The 25,940-nt window shown below is 42.4% G+C and overlaps 1 protein-coding gene across 5 annotated transcripts in view; it reads left to right on the top strand.

Annotated features, from left to right (window-relative positions):
* Positions 1-25,940, top strand: part of LOC115359113 (arf-GAP with coiled-coil, ANK repeat and PH domain-containing protein 3-like) — a 68,291-nt gene that overhangs the window by 9,118 nt on the left and 33,233 nt on the right. For all 5 annotated transcript variants that reach the window (XM_030051441.1, XM_030051443.1, XM_030051445.1 and 2 more), the window contains exons 2-3: positions 21,065-21,122; positions 24,699-24,818. In XM_030051441.1, the coding sequence (XP_029907301.1) occupies positions 21,065-21,122; positions 24,699-24,818 (178 nt within the window). The remainder of the gene's footprint in view (positions 1-21,064; positions 21,123-24,698; positions 24,819-25,940) is intronic.

The following is a 25,940-nucleotide window of genomic DNA, read 5'->3' on the forward strand; positions in this document are numbered from 1 at the left end:
ATTTTTTGGGGTTATGGGTGCAGTAGAGAAGCTCAACATGAAGCCTATTTCACAACAGTTGAGTCTATTGGTTTAACTGTGTTTAATTTTCCATGTCTGTGTTTGTGCCTGTGCTGATGTGAATTTGTGTGCATGCAAGTATGTTTGTGTGCCTGTAGATGAAGGCTGTTCCTACTCTCGTTCTGATGCTCGCCTGTCAAGCTCAGTTTGCCATGTTTAAGTCTCTTGATCTGACCTGGTCTCTGCTCCTTGCACTGAATTATTTCACAGAGCATCAGTCCAGCACGTGGACATTTCTGCTGAATCTTCAACAGAACAGATTTTCTGTGGCTCGGCTGCACATGTTGCCGGGAGGGCTTACTGTGTGGACCCATATATGAAATAGGATTTTCTGCTAACAACAGACTCAGATTAAATCAACTGGATAGCCTACACATCCTATTAATACTCACACACCAGCCTCTCACCCTCATACCCTCAATACAGTTTCCCTTCCCATTCAAATGTAGGATCATGTTCAACTGTAGAAATTGGTATGACGCCGTTGTAGTTGTGTGATTGCGGTTCAAAGAGCCTTGCACTTGTGAGCCCTCAATCACTTAGACAGACGATGTCTGTGCCTGCTGGGAATATTAATAGTTTGCTTGCTCATCTTCTAGTCCCAGTGGCTTTATGGTTTTATCCATAATATCAACCTGACCCTTAACCTATCTAGCCGGGGCTATTTTAAGATCTGGCCTCATTGTACGAGCTGATGTCATCACACGATGATGAGCTTGAACTGCAGAGCATTTCAGATTTTATTATGCTCTCTAGTAATCTTAAATAGGAGCAAAATGATGCTCACTACGTGAATAAGATTTTCCAAGATTAAAAACAAGGACAGGCTGTTTTTTTGTGTTTGTCGTCATGGCCTTAACACATTTGCACTCACTCAACTGTATATTTAAGACATTGCTGCAGACAGTGATCTATGGTCAGAGCTGTAGTGATGACAAGCTCACCCAGATTTTTTCAAACTTTTTTATGTTTTAGACCCACAAGTTGACTTTCATTAAGACACAGATCCCATTTGAAGTGATTTCACCCTAGAAACCCAGATATGAAAAAAAAAAAAAAAAAAAGATTTATATGAAATTATTTAAATGTAATACTTGAACAATGACATATAAATGGGAAATAGAGTGATGGGATTCAGACATGATATCATAACAATTTCTAGTGAAATTATAGTGAAAATAAACTATTTGTTTTGCTGAGGACAGACTTAAAGCCCCTCATTTACCCCTGGAGGTCCCTAGACCCCACTTTGAAAAACACTGAGCTAGAGTAAAACTGCACAATAAAAAAACACGTGTTTTGACCGTACAGAGGTCTTCCTCAGGCAGTGTGAGGAGACGGAATGTACCGGAGCACCTTCCATATACTTTGTACTTTGACATATTATAATTCACATCTATGCACATATATATTTCAGGGATCAATACGAAAAACATATCTAGACTCACACTGATTTTTACCTTTTCTATAGCGATTTCAAGCAATGACACAACTATGGTGTTTGTCTCCTGTCACAGTTGCAGGATGCATTGTGGGAACTGTGCAACAATATGTTGGCCTGTGTCAAACCATTCACCTTTTCAGAAAGGTCGTTCAGTCAGTCTGGCTCAATCCAGGAACATTTGGCCGACATGAAAGGTGCCTGTCTCTGCGACGAATCCTTAATGATCTTACTGTGAAATGACCTTATGCCAGACATTGGAAGAAAATTCATGGCCGCTTGTGGAGTGTGATTAACTGAAGTGCAGGCAGAGGTCCTAACTTTAACTGTAACCATGGGAACTCAGCATGGAACAAACCAGTCGCTATCATTAGGTTTGAGAGTGTAAAAGCGGGGATTGAACAGTCTCAGCTCAGTGCTGTCTCACGGTTCATTGTAAATAACCCCTCAGTGCAATCATTCCTTCCCACTGAGATTAAGAATGATGTTAAAATCCTGCCAAGGCCTGTTCTAACTCGACTCAAAACTATTAACTCAATTGCCTGCATCTTGTTTCTGGGCCTCTTTCTTCAACTTGGCCTTATGGAGTATTTTCTCAGTCCGAAAAATGTTTGTGTATCCTTGAGTGCCCTTCCTGGTTTAAGTGCCTCTTTTGTATTCTGCAGAGTTCACGGCTTTCTCAGTGCGGTTTTTACTTTCTGCCATACCTACGGATTAACTGATATGCAGAGTGGCATTGGGCTTGAGCTGAAGTGCGACTGGATCAAACAAGTGCTCCTCAAACCTCAAATGGAAGCCATCTCTGACCTGCCGTGTAGAGTTCACTCCCCAGGAAGTCGTTAAATCACTCAGGAGAATACGAGCGAGACGAACCAGTGGATAATAGATGGAATGCATCCGCGGTGACCGGACTTTGGTGCAGTCATTTTACTGTCTGCCACACATTTAGGCATGCACGGCTAAACCCGCTCAGAACATTAGAACATTAGTGCATGTATGCACGCATGCATAAAGCCGTCAAACATGTGCCAGTGTGTGCACATGCGTGTTAGTTTGCACTTACACACACACACTGAAGAATGTTGGAATGTAGCGTGCAGAAGTTGACGTTTTCAGCATGTGGTATCTTGGTGTAACACAACCACTGATATGGTCATACTCTGCTGGTTCAAAGGGTCAGGCAGCTGATGTTAACGTGTTCTCACACCCCATGGCCTTGAAGGGAGGGCTCAGGAGTTGAGGGTGCCTAGAGGCGTCGGCCATGTCTGTCAGCTATTGTCATACATAGGAATATGAACTCAAAACTGAAAGGTTTCTCTAAGCTGAAACAGAGCTCTGAGTTTGTTTATTCATACACAATGTTGCAACCCGTGTTTTCATGTTGTTGGACAATCCGTTTATTGTTTCTCATCCTCAAGCATTTGTTAGTCATGGTAAACTATTTAAAAAACAAACTATACCATTAAAATATCAAACTGAATTAGGCCAAGTTATAGGGGGGCTGCAGTCCAGATTGTTTACATCCTGTTCAAATTTCTTACGTCAAAACCCAGCAATGCAGTGGGACAAGGCAGTTCTACAAGCCTGTGTGTCCATCTGGTGTGTGCATGCAAACACACACACACACACACACACACACACACACACACACTCACACACACACATTCTTCTCTTGTTTGTCTGCTTTTCATAGATCATAGTTGGTTAAAGAAATCTCTGGCTCTGACGTTGGTATGACTAACAATGCTGTTCCTGTAAAAAAAGAGTCAGCCAGCCACAAGTGGATGTTTGTGTTCTACACAATGTGGGAACTCTATGGTGAGCCCGACTCTCCTCAGCTCTCCTCCTTCAACATCTGTCATCCCTCTTTTACCCAAACGATTCTTTCGCTCACTGTGGCAGCCGTACACATTTGTAAACTTTGTATTTCTTTCTTTTTTTTTTTTATTATTGACATCAGTACAGGTATTCTGGCCTGTTCTCTCTTGCCTCATCCCCTTCTTTGTATCTCTATCTTCCCACCATTATTGGCTAATGTGGATGTGAGACAGGGCAGGGCGCAAGGCCTATTGAGTTTCAGTAGATTACCTGGTCCTGTGTTTGAAATAAATGTACTGAGAGGGATGTGAACTGCAGATGGATGGAGAGTGCGAGATGGAGAAGTATGTGGGGGCGATAGATGGGTGACATGACAGAGGAGGAAACTGAAGGATGGATAGGTGGTGGGAGAAAGTGAAGATAGGAGAGCTAGCAGCAGGGGCTGACTTGACTGATGGGTGGACAGATGGATAAAGGGCGAGAGGAATAGTTTGAAGGGTAGATGAAGGGAGGGAGGAAGTGAAGGTGGATGGATGGGGGTAGAGGTAGGAGTGAAGGATGAGGGATGAAGGATAAGAGGTCTCACCGTTGCCCCGGTAACCCACCTGATGTTTAGTGTGGATTAATACATTAAAATGGGTCATGAGTATCAAACTGAACAGACCTGCTGGAAACAAAAGATGAGTGAAACACACACACATACACAAACACACAGATTGCTCTTTTTGTACAAAACAAAGAGATAGAGAGAAAGAGAGAATGATGCTGCCGTCCAGTGAAGGAGGAAGTGAGTTGTCACTTCAAATGTAGGATGCTCATCAGACATGGCTTGCCTGAGGTGACAAATGAAAAAGTCATGCAGCCCCGTCTCGAACATAATTCTCCCATGCAAACTAGGAGGAGAGACTGTGTGTGTGTGTGTGTGTGTGTGTGTGTGTGTGCGCTGACTCTCACTCCCTAACATCTGGGATCCAGTTTAGCAGCTGGTTCAGATTTGGCCCAACTTTCCCTGCCTTTGTTTTTGCACTCCGCTCTCAATTTTGTTTGTTGTGGTTAGTGTCTTTTGTGTAACTTGTTTTATTTTCAGTTTCATATGCTGCCTATTCCGTTCACCTCATTTGTTCTGTCCTTGTGTCCTGCTTTTTTTTTCTCTTTCTCTCTTTTCTATCTCTCTGTGCCTCTCTGTCTCTCGCTCTCTCTCCACCCACGTTTCTATCCTCCAGTGGGGAATGCTAAATAGGATTGTATCAGGATTTGGACATCAATTCACACCACTTGCTGTAGCAATAAATTCCAGTGTAGTTTGGCATTTAGCATTATGAAATGGATACGGTCACGTTTGCTTCGAGTTGTTTGATATTTGTATTTGGTGCCTGTAAACCGATAGGCATCATTGCTTAGAAGAACCACATCATGTTGAGGCTTTCACCCTCGATCACCCCCTCCCCAGGTTGTTGACACAGGCTTGCTGTGTGTTTGGCAGTCCACCAGACCTGCTCCTCAGTGAATCCAAACACCCCTGCAGTGCCTGAATTACAAAGTGATTGACTGACAAGCCAATCTTGTATCCAGGCACAGGCGGAGACAGGAGAACCAATTGCTCCTTAACATGATGACAGATTCCCTGTTCCCCATTCTGCTTCCTAACACCACATTTCTCAGTCTGCATGCTAGCTTTGGTTTTCTGCTGCATTCCTTGTAACCAAATGAAAACATTCCCATCTGCCATGTCAGCATTAGATATTCCCAGTCCCGCACTTTCTAGATCCGTCACCCCCTGCCTCAGTTCACCCAGTCACGCACACACACAAGTTCACATGGGAATTGTTTCCTTACATTTGTTGGATGGATCGCCAGTCGCATACAAGTGGAAAATCATAACAGCTGAAGCCTGGTCGCTGGCCAGCAACGGACAATATGTCTTGTAGCAGGAAGGAAGGAAGGCCATGCTCAATATACCACTGCTGCGGTTTGTGGGTGTGTTGAGCTGCTGTGAGATAGATGGCATTGCTGTGTGTGTGTGTGTGTGTGTGTGTGTGTAGTCAGACAGATGTAGTTCATTGAGAAGGGAGGTTCTTTAAGCGAGATTTTGCCCAAAGAGAAGGCAGATGAAAGCTCGGCTGTACATGAAACAAGCATGACTGGGAGTTTCATGGTCACTGCAGCTGGTGGTTTGGAAAGCGGAGCCGTGAATCAGACTGAAGCGTTGGCAGTAAGGGCTGCATTTTCACTGCAGCCACATAGAGAACTTAGTTCCACGGTTGTGATAATATTTGCATTCTTAACCTACTGGTATTTGAATGGTACAAGTAGCATAGTAACAAACATGCAGCAGGCTGAAACTTGTCTCTCACTATAAGTTTTGGTTGTCATGTAACTTGGGTCTTAGTTTCAGAAGGTTTCCATCATCCTAATGCCTGGCTGAAGTGCCCAAATCAATGTTTTATTAGTATGCAGTTGCCGAAGTCAAAGTCAAAGTATACTGAGTTTTACCCTAAAATAATCTGCAAAGAGCTGCAAATGTGATAGTAAAAACTCAACCTCAGTGTGGTTTTCAGTGAGACTGAGAGGTTTTCGGGGATTGCCCTGCACTGGTTTTGTATTTGTCATGTATTCTTTATTTCAGACGCCCCCTTTTGAAAAGTCTCTGCTTGTTTTAGAAACTTCAAACTATGACCAGAGTGAGATGTGGGTGCACACACACAGACACGCAGACACACACACACACACACACACACACACACACACATTGACTTTTCACTGTAACTCCATACACGTTCCAGACCCAGGCTCTGTCCTGTACACTTTGTACACTTTGTTTCCCCAGACGTCCCAGCATGCGGGGGTCTTGCGTAAGACCACCCCTTGTGTTAATGTAAACCTGTCTCCTCTGTCTCTTTCTTAACCCCCTGGACCTTTCCTCTCTCTTTTCTCCCACCCATGTATCACCAGCCTCTCCCGCCACATCAACCATGCATGTGCCTGCATTCATTACCATAATATAATGCAATACACTATTATTGTATGAGTAAAGCATTAGCCATCTTGCATTTATTGTATGCAGTAATGGATTGCACTGGTGTTGCATGTGACAAAATTGTTTATTAGAAAAAGCTTTTTTTATGGAATGGTATTGGCAGTGAAAAATGTCCATTGTCTCAAAATGTCCATTGTGGACATTTTAAAATAATCCTTTGAGGGACTTAAATTACACATTGGTGTGAGTGAGTCACAAAATTATTTCAGCAGAAATCAGACATGTTAGTGTATGTACATATGTGTTAGTGTGTGTACGTGTGCGTGTGTACCTGCATGTTTTTGCCTTATTTTTTGTTAGTTTGTCTTAAAGCAACTTAAACTTTAGGGTTGTAGACGTTCATATACTGACAGCTCTGGAAAAGTCCATTATGATAAATGTGCTGGAGTATTTCCTTATTTCTGTATCTGTGTTCCCAGTGACACTGTCCCTCCTTACCCAAGGTTACTTTTAATACAGGGACAAGAAATTATTATCCTAGTGCTCACAACAGCAATAAATGCTGCTCACTGCCAACAGAATATACCCACAATGCTGTGTGAGTCTGAGTTTGCGCAGATGGTGAAAAGTAAAAGTGGAAGGGGCAAGACTTTTATATGCTACAGTAAGCAGTTTGATATCAGAGTAAGCCAGGCGTCTTGACAGGGTTTCTTATAATAGAAGTATGAGCTTAACCGGGTTATTCTAATGAAGTTATGACACTTATATGTGTCAGTCTGAAACTGGGTTAGTTGAGTAACCGGGTTACTGAGTTCTCTAAGATGAAGATACATGAGAAAGACTCATACATATTCTATAAAACAGAATAAACAATACAGCTAAACCCAGAAAACCAAAACCAGACCCCAGGCTGCTCTGTCCCCAAGATGAGATCATTTTTTATGGGTGAGATGCACCAGTTGATGACTTAAAGACACCCACAGGGCCAGTGGGGAGAGATATTGTCCCTTTTTCCTTGTTTCTGGCACTGAAGACCTGTTCCTAGATGGATCAGAGTTCTGAGCAGTGGCAGTTTCCTTCTTGGCAGAGTTCGTCGTGGGTGTCAGCACAGGGAAATGTGGCCCATCTTATTCTGGGGGTGTTCAGCCAGCGCTGCCAAAGATAACAGGAGGCAGGCAGGCTGTTTGTTCTGCAAGCGGCATCTATCCTCTCTCTCACATGCAAGCACATAAAAACACTCACACACACTCTTTCCATCAAAAAGCTAGGGTCCCTTGTGCTATATGGTTGCACATTCACATGGTTATGGTGGCGCACATGCAGTACATATGCAAATCTGATGTTTGGGCAAGTGCATAAAGTAAATGCATGCCAACACACGCACAAATTCACCGTAAACAGACACCTGAGCTTGAAACATTTATCTTTCATAGTTTCTGTCACTGTAGGTTTGTCTGAGAAAAGACTTGTGATCAAATATTAACACACTGTCACATTGCTTCACCTTGTTGTTTTCTTACTAGGCCATAACATAGACAGTGCGACCAACATAAGTGTCTTGCTAAAAGGCCTTAGGCTACGGGATCCCAAATGCAAGAAGTTATCGAGCACAAGAGTGGTTATTGCAGAATAACATCCTAACTGTCCATGTATCTTACTTCAAAAGTCGGTGACCGGAAATTTAAATTTTTCTTAACAGAAGCAGATCCAGCGACATTGTCATTTCAGTGTAGTCTTCCATTCCATCTCATCATATAATTATGACATCCTAATTGCTATTATCAAATTCAGTGCTCTAATTATATATACATGTGCTCGCAAACGTCTGTCCCTGCCTGACAGCAGCGAGGCTTCGGCAATATCTTGCAAACAGCAGCAAACAATATTACACTTAAATAGGCCTCTTTGTGACCATATCAGTATGACATGTCATCATTGTCCTGAAATCACCAAATGAGATCACATCAGTGTGTGAGCGTGTGAGTTTCAGGGCTGAAACAAAAGGTAAGCCTTATCTCTGCCAGACATTCTTAAAGACCTAAGTCATGCTCTGTGCTGTGTTAATAGAAACAGTGGCTCCTTGTGCTCAGCAAGCCGGAGGAATGCGGCCTCTGCTTACCTGTAAACCTTCAGGCGTCCCCCTGTATCAGCCTGATAATGCCTCGACTGCATTCTCTCAACCGGGAGCTGAAATTTTGTAAACCAAATGGATTTCGAATGACTCTGCCACTGATTTGAACCCTTTGACAGGTATACGCTGCAAAAAATATCTGTCATAATAAGTCATTAAGTCTCATTCAATCTTAACATCTTGCTTTACTTACAAGTGAAAGAAATCTGCTTTGGCTATGATTATCTCACTTGCTTCTAATTGATTTTCTCTCTTTTTCTCAAGTATAAATATGTTGAAACAAGGTGAAACAGTGCAGATCATGCTGCAAGTATTAAGATGTTTCCAATGCAGTTTCACTTGTTTGAGGGATTTGTTTTCTTGGAACAAAGATAAATATGTTGAAACAAGGCAGAATAAGGCATCTGAGTCCAGTAGTATCAGGAAAATGTCACTTGATTTAAGAAAATTCTGGGAACAAGTTGATTAGCATTACCGTCTCATCCCACTGGCAGACTTTCTTCACTTGTTTAAAAAAAAAAAAAAAAAAACATTTTTTTGGGCTGAATATGCGATTCCAAATAACAGACTGGTTAAGATGGAGATGGTGTTTGAAGTTTGGGCCTTGGCTGGTCAAATGTCTCTTAGCTTTGTTTTTGTGGGCCAGCTCTAAGATATGGCACAAGAGGTTAAAATTTGTGACCAGTTTCTATTTCCTGTGTATTTGATGACACATAAGTTTGGATTTTAACAGCTGCTTTGTCAAGGTTGCTAGTTTGAATATAAATCGGATCTGTATGTATCGGGAGTGTGTTTTGATCCACCCTTGTAAAGTGCACAAATGACTAGTATGCTCTGCAATGCAGAGTGCATCACGCTGTCATGTGTCCTGACAAGCACTGTATGCTGTGTCCTCTGGTGGAAAGGAAAGGGCTGAAATGTCCTTAAGGACAACATGCACTTTTATTTTGATCTAACTTTCTCTCAGTAGCTCACAGCTCCAGGATGTGTGGGGGTTGTGTTACATTGTCGAGTTAGTCATCAACATAACAGCATCATCATCATATCTCTTGAGCTCCTGCTGGGAGGAGTCAGCACAGTGTTGTGAGAATATGAATGTATGTTTTATAACATTGTGGAAAAACTGTTATAAAATAGTGTCGCACTTCACGAATAATAGAGAGTTAATGCTGCTGAGCATGCTTGTGCCTTTGGACATGTCCATGCACTTGATAAATGGTGAACTGATCCCTGGTGACAAGACTGAGGCCAATGTGAAGATGAAGCATAATAAGAATTCAAAAGAGACAACAGCGTCAATTCATGGTTCAAGAACAATCTCTTGCTTGAGCCAAAAGCAATAGATCATTTGCTCATTTGAACTGTGTGTTGTTCCTCTATACGTACAATAGCCGACGGGAGCTACTGGATCCACTGAACCGAAAAACATACAGTAAAGGCTCTTTTGACTGTCTGAGAAAACAAATGGTAATGTATGCTGTGCCGTGCGTGTATATATATCACACTCTCCCTCCCTTCTTTCCCTCCTGGACAAACACACAGATGGGTGATGTAAACATTCAACCATAGCCTAAACAAGAGGCAAGATATTATTCTGAGAAAGAGGATGTGTTATTATTGGGGGATTATTTTAATTCTATAGTGTCTGTCCCACTCTTGGTCCATTCATCTGAACCCTATTTTTGAAGGGAACAGGGTTTGTTTTCTCACATCACATTGCTCTTTCCTCTCCCTCAAATAACCACCCTCTCTCTCCCATTCTATTGTTTCTAGAAATTGATGTTGTATTGTTTTCCAGTGTAGGGCCAAGGGCTAATGTGTGATTCCATCCCAGTTTTGTCCCTATTCTCAGATGGGATGCATGGAAAGAGGATGGGAGCAAAGTGGTGCTGGGAAGGACATGCTTCCAGAGCACAGGGGGCCATCTGCAGCGTCCCGCTACTTCCTCCTCCCCTGTCTTTCTCACGGTGGCTATAATGTATCTATGTGCATCCTTGCTACTGCTCAAAGCCCATCGGGTGGTCAGGGAAGGTTAAAGCGTTTGGACTTTGGGGCTGAGGAGACTGACCTTCTCTGTTTCCGCTGTCCTTTTTTTCCCAGCCGTTGGTCTTTGATGCTCTTGTGAAGAGTTTCCAAAATCAATGCAGGGTTGCTATTTTTTAAGTGGGCCTTGTTTTATAAAACCTTTACATTCAGAGTGGTCAGAGTGCAAGACACAGCATCACTCTCTCTGCATGTGTCTCTCCTTCTCCCCTTTGGGTGGCATGGGGACTCAATGGTTACTGTTGCTTCACAGCAGGAGGATTCTGGGTTTGAATCTCAGTTTACATTTTCTCCCATTTTTGTGTGGGTTTCCTCTCAGGTGCTCCAGTCTTCTCCCATAGTGTGAAGACACGCTGCTGAACTGAACTGGAGAATATAAATTGCCCTTAGGATTGAGTGTGTTAAAGTAATTTGGCATATGATGTAGTGTATGTATAGTATTTATAATGTATACATTTAATTCACTGTTGTCTGTATTTATGGTTGCTGGGCTTAATAGCTAAGACAGTAGCTAGTAAGGATAAATCTCAAACCAAATAAACAATGCATATAGAGTCTGGCTCACTGTCCTTATATTAAAATTAACTGTAAAAAAAAAAAAAAAAAAAACACACAAGTGACTTATTTTTATTATTATTATTGTTGTTGTTGTTGAAATTCGGATGGACTTGGCTTATAGATGAATTGCTAAATATTGCACTGGAAGTAGTGAGACAAATATAGTAAGATGAATAATATGCAAATGATACCATTTTGTAAAACCCTCTAAAACATGCTTGTGATAAAGGGCCATGTAAATAAACTATCTTTCCCTCTTTCTCTTTCTGTCTGTGTCCCTATCCTGCTCTCAATCAGTCACTCAAACTCTTTTACCCTCTAAATTGAGAAGATGAGGGCCCATCATTGCACTATTTAATGTACAGTATTCTTGCTTGTTTGTGAGTGGAAGGTAATCAAATGTGCCATCTAGCCATCAGCAGTTCACCTCTGGTGATTTTGCACCAAACCTCAGACCTACAGTATGCCTGGGCTGTTTTACAGGTACAGTAGCAGCCTGCTACAGGCTGCCGAATGAAAAAAAAGGGAAATGGCCTTTTGTTACAGTAATTGGGATTGTTTAAGCTGAACATACAGTGAAATTTTGTACCACATTAGAGCACAGCAGGGAGGATCATTAGAATTTAGCATTAAGGAGCAGAGAGAAAGAGGAAGCTGCGTGTGTGTGTGTGTGTGTGTGTGTGTGTGTGTGTGTGTGTGTGTGTGTGGAATGGGCACATAATGTTAGCAACACTCTCACTTTCTCACACAAGTGAGGATATTCAAAAACAGAAGAATTAGCGTCCCTTGATGATGATGATGTAACGCGCTTTGCCTTTCTCCGAGTCAGCAGCGCAGCTTCCCGTGGAAAACAGTGAATGAGTTTTCCTTCAACAGTCCATTCGCGGTTCCTTCCTCTCCTCTTCCCCTTCCTCTCCTGCCCCCAAAACAGGAGAAAGTGATGCATTTTATAGGACAAAAAATCCCACTCCACCTGGCTTGAGTTACTGACAGAGTTCAGCAGAAGCAGATTATTTTTTACAGCTTGGCACTCCAAAACATCTGACACACTTCCTGTTGGCCCGTTGACAAGGAAGTTGGAATGTACACCAGAATGATATAATGACGTCCCCAAATCCCAGGCTACTTTTATCAACAAATGTTGCTATTGAGAGTGTGCAACTGCAGATGTCAGTGTACAGTATAGTGGTTTATACTGTATATAATGACTGTATATAATGACACATTACTTGTGGGCTACTGGTCTGCATTAGTCAGGGGGCAGGTGGTCTGACAGTTGGTGGAAAGCGCTGAAACTTTATCCTCAGTCCCATACGAAAGTTGTAACGTAGCTACCGCATAAACAAATGTGCAGGCAGTTTAGTTTAGTGCAGTTTGCATCATGTTGATTCAGAGTTTTAAGGCGTGCTTTCAGTAGTTTTGCCTTCACCCTGTGCTGCCTCTAGGATGCAGGTTTTAACTTCATCCCTGACGAACATTCATGCCTACACTGCAAAAATCTCCATCTTAACAAGTAATTAGGTCTCATAGTCAGTGTTATAATATTCTTCTTAAAATAAATGAAAAATAATCCCACTTGTCTCCACTGCTAATATCAGTTCATACTAGAAGAATTCTTAAAACTGCATTGGAAACAGGTGGGATTATCTCATTCCACCTTATCACTTGTTTTGAGAAAAACAATATTTTTTAACATGATATGAGACTAAATGACTTGTTCAGATGGAGAGTTTTTGCAGTGTGAAATCCATCAGCGTGAACTCAGTGGCATCTGCTTTATTTCAAGAGATCGTTCTTGTTCTTTTCAGACAAGAACTGACAGTGAGTTACTTTTCAAGTAGCTTTGGATCAAAGCAGTCAGCAGGAACATTACTGTATTCTACTATTCTACTACTATATTATACTGTAGTCTGAATTATGCTGTCATTGTTAAATTTGATTACTAGTCGCTGCTAAATAAAAACTGAAAATGCTACCCACACTAACCTAAACATGACCTGACTGAAAGACACATTGGCAGTTCACAAAAACCTGTTCCCTATTACATTAATGCAATGCAAAAGAGAAAATGGTTAATGTTGAGAAGTGGCGTGATGAGAGACGTGCCAGAAAGCACACAACAATGTTGTTTTATTTAAAGTATTTCTTTTATATGTAAAATATGACTAAAAGTCAGCTGCATTTCTGATTGGTTACATTTGTGGACAAACACTGGATCAGCACATAGCTTTGTCTCAGTGGTTTTTAATGCTGCTAAACTGAGGCTCGGGGACACAAATGGAGGTTGTGCTTTTTTTTTTTGTGAGGATCATGTTTGGTCTCTTTGTCTCATCAGCCTCTGGCGCAGCGAACCGTTTCTTTAGGGAATGAGTGCGATGTTTGTTGTGTTTTGGGGCAGCAGTTAACGGGAAGCAGTGAAGGCATCTTTGTTACCCACGAAAGGAGCAGACAGAAGATTCTAGTGTTTGGCTCGGGTTGTTTTTGGTGTGAAAAGGCAGTCTGTTTGGGCAAGTGTGTGTTGTTTGTGTGAGGTTCATTTACTGGAGGTTCATTTAATGGAGTCTGTGCACGTGCACATGGATTTGGTGGCATGGGACTACTGCAGATAGGACAGATGCTTGAATTCAGGCTGCATTTTGTTAAGTGCCTGACTACAAATATTTTAACACTTTCTGTCATGAAAGCTGATTTATGTGATTTAATCAGGAAATAGCTGTGTGTGTGTGTTTGTGTGTGTGTGTGTGTGTGTGTGTGTGTGTGTGTTGACACTGAAATATACAAATGCCTATCAGTTCACGGATGCACAAACCTAAATGAACACAGTTTTCCTCATTGTGGATTAGAGAATGCATCCCTCCTTTTTCCTCTTTTTTACACTTGTATACACACACACACACACACACACACACACACACACAAACACAGACTGCCTGTGGTCCTCAGGTTAGTGCCAACAGCTAATCAAGGAGGGTTATAGACAGACAGACAGGCAGACAGAGGGAGGCGTGCACAAAATGAAACAAAGAGAGAGAGGGGGAATAGTAGATTTCTCAGGAGAGAAGGCGTGGCATAAAGAAAAATTAGATCATTGCACCGAGATTATTTGAAAATGTGCTAACAAGGGCTATCGTGGAACTGTTCAACATTTCAAAAGACAGGGAAGCAGCAGGAATTGGTTGGTGGTGGAAAAACAAAGAAATGATGCAGTGACTCAAAAACCACCTGAGTCATGTAAGACAGCGTAACTGGAATTTACAGAACCTCGTGCACGTTACTTGAGAAGTCAGAGAGCCTGGCAGACCACAGTCAGAGGATCAGTGTGCTGCTCAAGGGCACTGCAGACAACCACAAGCCACCCTGCAGCCACCAGCTCACCGCTGCTTGGCAGTGCTGAAGAATGTACCAGCGAGCTTCTGTTTGTTGGTCGATATTTTCTACTGACAGAGAGAGAGAGAGAGACAGAAATAGAGACAGACAGCTGTAAAAGGCAAACGTTAGAAGAAAAGAGGTATTTCAGGAAAGGGGAGAGCTAGAAAGTAACACAAGGAGAAGGAGGTGGAGGGATAGGGGAGATGTAAAGGAAGCGAGGCAGAGTGCTGATTGGACAGAGATATCAGACAAAGAGGAAACTGGTCAGTTGAAAAAGTGTGAGTAATGCTGATGCTTGTTGCCATGGTGATTGGGGTCACTGAATGGTTGCCATGGAGCTAGCTACTTGGAATTCTGGGAAGGGGATATTTTGATGTTTGTGTGTGTGTGTGTGTGTGTGTGTGTGTGTGTGTGTGTGTACGAGCACTCACGCTGGCAGTTGGAATTTGTGGGTGGGGGATGATGATGAAATTGGATGCATTATAAATGAGAACGTACAGTGTGTGTGAGTCTGTGCAAGTCCGTGTGTGTGTGTGTGTGTGTGTGTGTGTCTGTAGACAATTTGACAACAACAAATGTTCCAACCCATTTACCCTGCCCTGCCTACCGTGTCTCCTGGAAACAAACTCACAACTCATAAACCAGCCTGCTAATGTTAAAATGTCTGATTTTTGCATCTCTACACCGAATCAGAAAAAAAAAAAAATTGACCCAAAATCTGGTGGAGTCAGTGTTTGCACGTACTGTACGTGTGGCCAACATTTAGAAATTAGAGAGGCCTACATGGGCACATTTATTTTATTTTGGTCTGTAACCTGTTGGTGTGTCTTTGTCGTGCTGTCCTGCTGCAGATGCATGTTTCTCCATCACATCACTTGCTAAGCTGTGTAGTCGTGCAGGGCAATATGGGCAGAGTCAAATATAACAATATATTTGATCAATAACCTTGAAATCGATATTGTGATGGTATTGAACGTATGACCATTGGTGCTTTCATAAGATATCCACACAGAGGAGACTTTTGATCATCGTTACCTACTAATGTGGATATGATCTCTAAGTGGACAGAGGCAAATATTAAAACAGCCTATTAAGTTTATTATTTTACATCCCTTTACTGTAATGCAGCCTTTTAAACCAGGAAAAATCAACACTTATTCTGTATGCCATCAATGTAAAACTGATTTATCACCCTGTTCTGCTGTTTAGCTTCATCCTACACAATAATTACTATCAGACAGCAATATATTAGTATAGACCTTTGTCGCCGCAGCCATGACATGAAATAGCATGTGTTATTAATGTCACGTCAAATCAGTTTTACTTGTATTGCCCAATATTACAACTTACAATTTTGACTCAAAAGGCTTTACAGTGTGAATACAGCTTCCTCTGTCCCCAGACCGTCATTTTGGGTTAAGAACAACTCCCTTTAAAGAAAATCCTTTAACAGGGAGACAAAAATAGGAAGAAACCTCAGGGAGAGCAACAGAGGAGGGATCCCTCCCCCGGATGACATTAATTAATGGCATTAATGACATTAATTAGGGTTGTGATCCATGACCCTGGCTCTGTTACACCTAAATGGAACAGGACTGTAATTAATGTCATTAGTAACGCCTGTTTACCGTGCTAGCTCATGTTATTTCAGCCATGAACGATGCAAGGTGATCTTCCAGGCATCTTCCTCTGTAATGAAATAAATGCTGCATATGCACGGTATTCTGCTCAGTGTGGTTCATCTTCTCGAGGGAATAAAAAAACATTGTTGTTTTAGACATTTGTTGCAGCTCTCAGCAACCCACACAGCCCACACAGCAGCAAGAAGCATTTAACTTCTTCATCTGCTGTTTTTGTTTTTTGGCAAGAGTGAAGCTGGCTACCTGCTGGTGTTAACTGAGCTAACTCTGACAGATTGGACATTTTACACTGGTTTTGGCTCGTCGAGCAGCAGCCTGTGAATGTTTTGATGAAGCCATGTCTTTAGTAGGTTTCTGGGTCAGTGTGTGTACGGCATGGGACCCGGGCACGGGTGTGTGTATGTGTTCTCATATACACATATATGTTTGTTCATACATGCATGCGCTTCCGTGTGTGTGTGTGTGTGTGTGTGTGTGTGTGTAAGCGAGACAAGAAGCAGCTTTGCCCTGCGTCCATCTGGTGCCAGCCGAAAATGAACTCATTGCCCATCACAGCTTGATGTGCTGAGTCACCTCCCAGATATCGAGTTGACACCGCTTGAGAAAAACATTTGTCAATAGCAAAACGAGGGAAAAATGTGATATATGGGAATTCTCAGAGACATGTATTGATAAATGTAAATGTCTTGAAAAACTACAGTATGTTTGCACGGCAGAGAAGTCAATGGAAAAGACAGGAAAAAGTGTCATGCAACTTATGTTGTTATTTTCTATATTCTAAATACACATTCACACACACACACACACACACACACAGTTAAGTGCAGTGGCTCACATTACAGATTAGGAAGCACCAAGAGACAGGTTTGTCTTAATTTAAGACTTATCTAGGGCTCTCGTTACATTTTAATTAAGTGAGCATGGTCCCTTCAGACTCACACACACACACACATACCGTTGGCATTAATGGCCCATTAGACTCTATAACATCCTGTATATTGAGTTTCAGCAGTAAAGCAGGAGGTTAGTGTTTCTGCGCTGTTAATCCCGTCATTTAGCCGGCTGACAGCTTAAGTCTCACATGGATCTGAGGCCATTTTCACATGATTCCTTCTTCTCAAGGGACCTGAATCGTGACAGACGTGTATCATGTCATTTTCTGTACACATCTTTGTTAAATGAACACTAGTTGCATGTTAATATCTCGCCGCCTCTGGGCCCGGGCATGTCTGGTATTATGGGACATGGCGTTGTGTCTGCCGCTGTCCTTGTAGTCCTTGATGTGGTGCTGATGCGGACGTGATGCTGTGTGACACATGTGGTCTGGAAGACAGGGGAGGCTCGGCTTTGTCTCGGGGCTGGGGGCCGTGCAGCGCGTACACTTCCCTCCTGTGTGAAGAGATGCGAGAGGATAGCCACGCGAGCTTCACGCTAGAGTACACACACGCGTGGGGACAAGAATAGACTCGGTACACTGTGGGTGGCTGTCGGGGCTAAAGTGAGTGCACGTGGAGCTAGTGCACGTGAGGTTCCCATCCTTTCCCTTCCCCCACGTTGATGATGTCAGCTCCAGTAAAGTATGCTAGGACTGGCACCAAATATGGGCCCATCCCCCCTCGATGGGCTACGTCATCAACAGTGGAGCAGCTTTGGGATATTCCTCCCTCAAACGTACACACTTGCACACACACACATTGATACACAAGAAGCCAGTATCATTGCAACTAGATGCCATTCTGATATGTTATGCTTTTGCAACACATGTATCATCCTCACACACACTGCTCCAACGGATTCACGGAGCTGTTGTGTCTTCAAGCGTCACCGATAATCTTCCTTTTGAGTCGATTTTACTCCATTTCACTCTAATCCCATATCTCTCTGTTGCACTCTGTTACAGGAAACACACACACACACATACACATTAAGAGCTCAAATATAAGCCAGTGGGTGTTGATGGGGCATGCTAGGACAAACATGCACTCACACGCACACGCACGAACACACTCATACATTTGCCTTCACAGTTTTTTTTTGCACTTAACACAGCTGACATCTTTCTGTTAGTGTATTGATTTCTCTTAAACGTGTCTGTTTCTACTTAAGAGACCCATGCAATCACTCACACACAGACACACACATGCACACACGTCCAAAGCATAGCCTTGATGCACTGCAAAAAAAACCCAAAAAACATCCATTTCAACATGCCACTTAGTCTTATATATATGTTTAAAAATCTTAAATTCTTGAAACAAAGGCAAAAATTTTCCACTTGTTTTCAATGCTAATCAACTTGTTTCCAGACTTTCTTTGAATCAAGTGACATTTTCTTGATACTAGTGGACTGATCTGCCTTATCCTGCCTTGTTTCAGCATATTTATCCTCGTTCCCAGAAAAAAAAAAATCCTCAAACAAGTGAAATTGCATTGGGAACATATAGGATTATCACACCCACTGGCAGATGTTTTGAACAGAAAAAAGATTTAAAAATTAAAGGACTTGTGAAGATGGAGAGAGATTTTTTGCAGCGTGCAGCAAAAAAAAAAAAGAAAAAAAAGAAAAGAAAAATGGCACTTTGAAATTTCTCAACCTGCTCATGCTGCCACCCACAGCACAGTAATCCATCCCATGATTTTGTCATCTTGATCTGAAACCTGTGCAGAGTTTGAAAGCCTTTATCGTCACCAAGTTATTGGATGCAGCTGTATTAAATGTCTCTCAAAATTCCATGTTGTCAAATGTCATTCAGCATTTACTTGCACTGTTGGCTCTGTATTAACCGAGACATGAGATGATTGTAATGAGCTTATCCTCATCTAGACTGGACAGCTGTTTGACATCAGGCATGTTTGTTTCAGAGTGACTTCACGGAGAACATGATGCTGATGGATTTGACTCAGAGCTAGGGAGTGGTGTGTTTGTGTGGTGTTTTTCTGACATACAATAAAACAGAGGAGGGCCAGGGATTTCTGGCATTGCATCGCATCCCAGAAATTTTGCAACAGCCGTATTTAAGCGCAGCCGAGCATGCCGTCATCTACATCAACAACTGCGAAGGACGATAAATTATAGAAACGAGTTAGCGAAAGGCCTGTGCCGCTATCGCTGCCGTCCTCCAGCTCTCGCTCTTGTTTTAGATTTATGTCGTAAATCAACCTACTGTGCAGACCACACACATGCTTGCTTACTGTGTGAGTGACAATTTGTGGCGTTTGTGGTGAGGCAAAGTGCAGTTTGTGTAAACAATGTGTGTTCAGGAGGAGAGGGAAAAATGAGAAACAAAAATGCAAGAACAAGAATTGTCTGTGCATCTCCAAGCATGTGTGAAAAGCTCAGGGGCAGAAAGGAATTCTGGGAATGTAGTTTCTTGGAGCAGGTGTTAAAGCTGCTGACTGACATATCAGCTCTTAGCCCCGCCGCCCTGGCTTCCTGCCTCCCCTCCAGCTCAGGAGCAGAGGGAGTCACGGCCTTTATAACACAAACCAGTTTGGCAGGTGTTGTTGCTTTACAGGCAGTCTTGTTACTGTTTACACAATCTCTGTCAGACACATTTTATGAATCCTCCATCTCTGTAGTGCATCTTTATTACTGTTATTATTATTATTATTACATGAGAGCTGGTGTTGGGGTGTTTCAGGGGGGTTAAAGAGAGAAATGTTGAAGAGTAGGGTGGGGTCGAGAGTGTGTGATGAGATCATCATATCCCAGGGCTACGGTCGACGTGTTCCAGCGCATGCAGGGCGTGACGCCGTTCCCCCGGCTGGAAACGTGGATCAGGCCGTTCCAGCAGCTCCAGCTGATCCCAGGACGAGGGGACTGGGGGTAAAAAATTGTACATGCAGAAATAGTCTGTGTTGTGTTTGTGTGTTCGTATGTCAGAGTGACTTAGAATCACAAGACCCCATGTACAGTCTCCCTGGCCCACATACAAGGAGTTGCCATAACAACTGACCCTTTAAATTTGTATGTGTATGTGTGTGTGTGTATGGATGGGTGTTTTTGAGGTTAATGGAGAAGAAGACCCTAAGGCACATGCTGGTGCAGGCAGACTTCACACCTGCCACAATCACCTGACACACACACACACACACACACACACACACATACACACACACATACATACATATACACAGAAACACAGACACCCTGCTGAGGATGATCAAATCTGCAACCACCCTCACTGCCTGTGTCATCTGAAATAGAGTAGATGTAAATAGTGCGGTTAAAATGCCATCTATTTTGAAATGACTTTCTTACTTAAAAAAAAACTTTGTGTGTGTGTGTGTGTGTTTGTGAGAGAGAGAGAGGGGTGAGGGGGTGGGGGGACTCTTCCTACACCCAGTATGAGACCTTTTGTGTTGGTAATGCCTCTCTGGTGGTTGCATCGCATCTCATGAATACTCTTAAGTGAGGATGTGTGTCTCTGCATGGCGTCATCCATTGATTTTACAGCACAAATGCAGCCACTAATCTTCCCAAGTGATGCCTGTGTCAATCTGGCCATCAGTATTAATGCTCAAGTGTTTGAGAGATGGGTATGCCCCGATAGCGGTGTAATTTGCAAATAAAGGATAGAGAGTCAAAATGTAGATGTGGATATCGATGAATTCGCCATGTGATGAATGGCTTTCTTTGAGCCTTCACTTTCTCCATTTTTTTCCTCCCACTCTTTTTTTTCGTCATGCTTTAATTTCTCACCTCCTCCCTTTTCCCTTCCTGATTTTTTCTCTCCTCTTTCCCTCAGCATCTTTTTTTTTTCCTACTTTCCACTTTAAAACTAAATGATGTGATTCTGGATTATTTGTTATTATTCACTGTGACGTTGTGGCTTACCACTAATCCAAGAATCCCGCCCAAACAGGAATCTCAGTCTTGTTACAACTGTGACTGTAATGGCTTTCAGTCCAACATGTGGTTCCTTTTTCTCAGAAATGGCTTTCTCTGCTGTTTTCATGGATTCTGGCTATCGTGACGTGCAGATTTGACTAACTTCTTTATCTTTGTGTGTTTTGTCTCTGTGCAGGGCTGGCATCGATGAAGTGGAGACGGATGTGGTGGAGATCGAGGCAAAGCTCGACAAGGTATGCATGAATCAGGACATTGCAAAGAGGCCGTTTTTGTAGATTTTCGTGGCTCTCAAAACTCCAGTGCGACCCATTTATCTCTGCTTTTAACTGTTTTGTGATTGGGTCTCTCCCATCATGTTTCTGAAGAAGGACACCCTCAAAAATTTATGTATTTTGTAAAAAGCTATAATTCATTGGCAGAGCAGTAATGGTGGGAAGTTAGGGATTTAATTTACAGGCCGCCCTTGACTGCAACTATTCACAGTCATGTACTGTAAAGCACTTTGGATGAAAGCCACCACCAGATGACAGATGTTATGTCAGAGTCCACAGTAAGCAGTATCAGAGGCATTAAATGTGGCGTGTGAAAAGGACACATGTTCAAACCCCTCTCTCTAAACTCCACATAAAGATCAGCGTGTCCTCCGCGTAGCTGTCCATCTATCTCTCTCTGTCCATCTCTGCCTCTCTCTCTCTCACGTGCACTTTCATCTTTGATGAGGGTGAATGCTGCTACACAGTGAGCACAAGCAGCTTTATATCCCACAGTGTAGCCTTATGTGATATGGAGAAATTTCGGGCTCATTTAAGGGTTATTGTAACATCTGTATAGTTTCTTTGTCAGTATATCATTGCCACATGATGCAGTTTTAAGCATTTAAGCATTTATGAATACTGCATTAACCTAATAATCATCCAAATCATTAGCAAGATTAGGTCATAGCAATAGATACAATGCTAAAGCAGTGCCTGGTTGCGTCATCCCCATATAGCTAATTACTTCTAAAGCTGGCTGTGAATAAAGAATGAATGGCTAGCTGTGTCTAATGTAATCCAGGAAGCCTCTGAGGTGCAGCAGCTAGACGATGCCTCTGGAGATAAACTAATAGACTGGGAAGTGGAGGGGCATTTAGAGGATGAGGTAGCAGTTTGTCAGCACCAGAACCTAGTACTTACCGTATAAAACAGCCTTTCATTTCGCTCACTCTACCTTCCTTTCTTTCTCTTTTTAGTTGACAAATTGCCCGTTTTATGTTATCCTGGAGCGTTTCCCCTTCTTTCACACTGCAAAAACACTTGTGGTCGAGACTCTCTGTCTTGTCTTCCAACCAACAAGGGATATTGTTTCCTCTAATGCCTGGTCAGCTAATAAAATTCATTCCCATGGTCAAATAGAAGTCGCAATTTGTCTCGGGCAGCCTGAGGGAACAATAACAACATGATCAATCAAGTCTGCTACAGTAATGTACAAGCTATTTAGATGATTGTGACATTTATTTGAGGTTGTATTTCAGAGTGAACAATAGACCCACACCTGTGTTAGTAAACCAATGATGACACCACATCCCCACCACATGCTCCTTCACCTCCCCACCCGGGGATTATTTCTGCTCCCAAGATGTCACAGCCCAGTTTTGAACTTTGAACCCCTGCCCTTGAAAGCCGACCTGTTTCGGGGTGAAAGGTCTCCATCAGTGCAATTGGTTGTGCAGCAGGGCTCCTGGGGAGTGGAACTAGCCGGCTGCACTGAAAGCACTTAGCCGAGAACATTTATGAGATCGATGACAGCTGAACCCATACGCTGTTGAGTGTCTTGACCAGTGAGAAATGCTCCATTCTGTTCAGTGGCTTTTATCCCTACTGTTGATCATGATGAATTCAGTACTGCAGCTAGTTTGTGTAGTGGAATTAACCATTTTTGTAGAAAATTACATTCTCGTATTTCTCATCCAAATGTCTCCCATGTACCTGTGAATCCCTGATTTCCTAATGTGTTTTCAACTTTGGACCCCTACGATGGCCCTCCTGCCAAATAGCAGGGTCTCTTTTCCTTGGTCCTCCATCACTTCCTCTGTATTGTAACCAATCACACTGGCCTTTCTCTCCGTGGAGCCCGTCCTCTTTCCAAAAGGTATAAAAATGTGGCAAAAGCAGCCCTGCTTGATGCATGATGGACCACAGACTCTGCAATGAGTTGGTTAATTTATATTTGTTTTATGGCCAAATCTAAATCTATCGAAGACAGCTTTTTTGTTGATTAATTTCACAACACCATCCTGGAAGGTTGCTTGGTTTCATGCATCAGATGTTATTGCCATCTTATGCTATGCATTTTCGAGATATTTTCACCCAAACGTGAGTGTTTCCTATTTCTCGCTTGTCGTCAGTCGTTTAATTATACTTATTTATAATTTCTTATAATCGGTGTTCTTTTTTTAAATTGCCCATTCACAAGTTCAATTCAATTAGACCACTAGTGAATATATACTGTAACTATTTCAGTCAATTAACATGGTGAGGCCTGTCACAGAGACATGTGGCACCAGATGTGGCATTTTGACTCTGATGGACCCCCGTGGTTCTTCCACCCCATTTACTGACAAATCCTGACAGATATACTGTACTTGTAATGGCTTTGCCTGGACCCTGGGGGCTCAGCGCAGCACACAATGAGATCAGATTCTCCCTATCAGGCGATATGTTGACAGATATGTTGTCAGACCAGCCTGGGAGCGGCGACACAGCAGGCACCCGTGCTGCTTTTCTTGTGTGCGGATTCACATCAGTGTCGCTCATTAACACATGAACATACACATGCATATGATGCACATACAGCACAGTGTATTGTATGACCTGCATTGAGCCTGATGACTATGCATGTGTGTGCACGTACAGAGTGTAAGGATTGTGTGTTATGAAATCCACACATGACTGAGTCACAGGCTCAATTCAGCAACGCTTACAGACACAACACAAATGTATTTCAGTCATGCAGTTGTAGAGGCTACGTGAGGCTACATGTGGCCCTCGCAACTGATTTCTATTCTCTGGCCTGTGCGCTGGTACGTGTTTTGCTTTTAGCCACCAGTAAACCACGGTGACATGGTGGCATTCATGGGAACTCCTTCAGCTAAAGGGATAATTGAAGGTTTTCTGCACTCTCTTTTTTGCATATCCACCACACACACACACACACACACACACACACATACACATACATGTACTGTGTTTCTCTCTATAACACACTCGTACAAACACAGCTGCACCAGTAGAGTTGTAATGACAGCGTACCACTCGATAGCTTCTCTTATTACCAGTAAGTGGGAAAGTACAGGAATGGTTGCCGGTTCATGTGGTGTTTAATGTGAAGTACATAGCATTGCTGAGAACTGTCTGCACCTGGCAACACACACACACAGCTTTTAGTCAGATTCTCAAGCTTGTATGGTCCGAGTACAGGTACCAACATACTAGATATCAGACCATGTTCCCCATACTGTCATTCATTTAGACTATTATCCATTAACACATTAATTAAAATGCTTAACTAATCGTCAGTTCTCATTTCTTACACTAGGTACGTTCTCTTAATTAATGCCTGCACTGCCCTTAGTGCTAAAATAAGGATTATTCTAATTTTGAGTGCCCTGGATTCTGTGTGTAAATAACAGTAGACATCAGCTTTGTTAGGCTGGCATCACCACTGTGACTATTAATATCTTTGAATCGCATTATGTGAAAGATGTTACTCTTTAATCCGAAAATATTCTTGTTGGGTAATTAAAGTGACGCTTTCCTCTGTCTCCCCAGCTGGTGAAACTATGCAGTGGGATGATCGAGGCTGGCAGGGCTTACGCCAGTGCCAACAAGCTCTTTGTTAATGGCATCAAGGATCTGTCCCAGCAGTGCAAGAAAGAGGAGATGATCTCGGTGAGTTTGCAGACAACCTTGCGTCTTTTATTGTCACATTACAATAAAAATGTGGAGCACTATCAACCCAAATCACGTGTTTGTATGTCCCATTACATGAATTCCCAACTTAAACAGCAAGCAGTGGGTGGAGGGCTTCTATAATGGCTCAGTATATAATCCAAGGAAATGAGGAGAAGATTGTTAGCACCTTGCACAAAATTAAATATTTGTTTCAGCTCTTATTATCACATACAGTAAAGACTGTATTTTGGCCAGGACCCCATTGAAAAAGAGGTTTTAATCTCAGTTTGGCTTTTATTGGTTAAATCAAGGCTTAAATAATATACAGGAAAATAAATATCTGTGAGCTTTTCTTTGTGGGCCATTACATGAGTTCAAGTCCCATCTATTAGAAAAAAAAAAAAAAAAAAACCTTCCTGCTGGTAGAATTGCACAGTGCGTTCAATGCAGGATGTTTTAGAGACACAAACTCACAGACCCCACACAGAGCCGGGATCGGATTCTCAGCAAATTACTGCTCATCTATCACAACCCTCTGCCGGGGCATTCCACAGCGTTTCCCCACTTGAATATAATAGTGGAGCAGTGTAAACAGTATTGTCCAGGCACAGAGCTGTCCAGCTGTCCCAAGCACGAGAGATGTGACTGCACGCAGACAGGAGATGTTTATGCTAACAGTTTACATGGCTGGAAGCACAGAGATCTGAGACTTGTTTTATGGTTTTCTTTAAGGAAAACTTTTGGAATGTATTTCCTGTTAGTGTGGGTATCGTCTTTGTAGCTTCAGACTGAGGCAGTGGAGGCAGAATGTTTTCACTGCTGGTCAGAGTCTTAACATTATTAGTTAACACTCAGTGTAGTTTAGACATTTTGGACAAATTACTTTCTTCAGGGATCTATAACTATTATTGACGCTATGTGAAAAACTTTGTTGTTGCACATGTAGGGCTCTTGGTTTTGGTATTTCAGTTCTGGAAAAGCTCTGGATCCTATAGCACCTATAGAGACAACACAGGTTGACTCCTCTCCAGACTTCACTAGGAAAAAAAGACAAACAAGCACACAACATATGCTTATCCACACATACACAGAAACAACATATAAGAGAAATTGACAAGG

This window comes from Myripristis murdjan, chromosome 5 (genome assembly GCF_902150065.1).
Source record: "Myripristis murdjan chromosome 5, fMyrMur1.1, whole genome shotgun sequence".
In the NCBI taxonomy this organism is placed as follows: domain Eukaryota; kingdom Metazoa; phylum Chordata; class Actinopteri; order Holocentriformes; family Holocentridae; genus Myripristis; species Myripristis murdjan.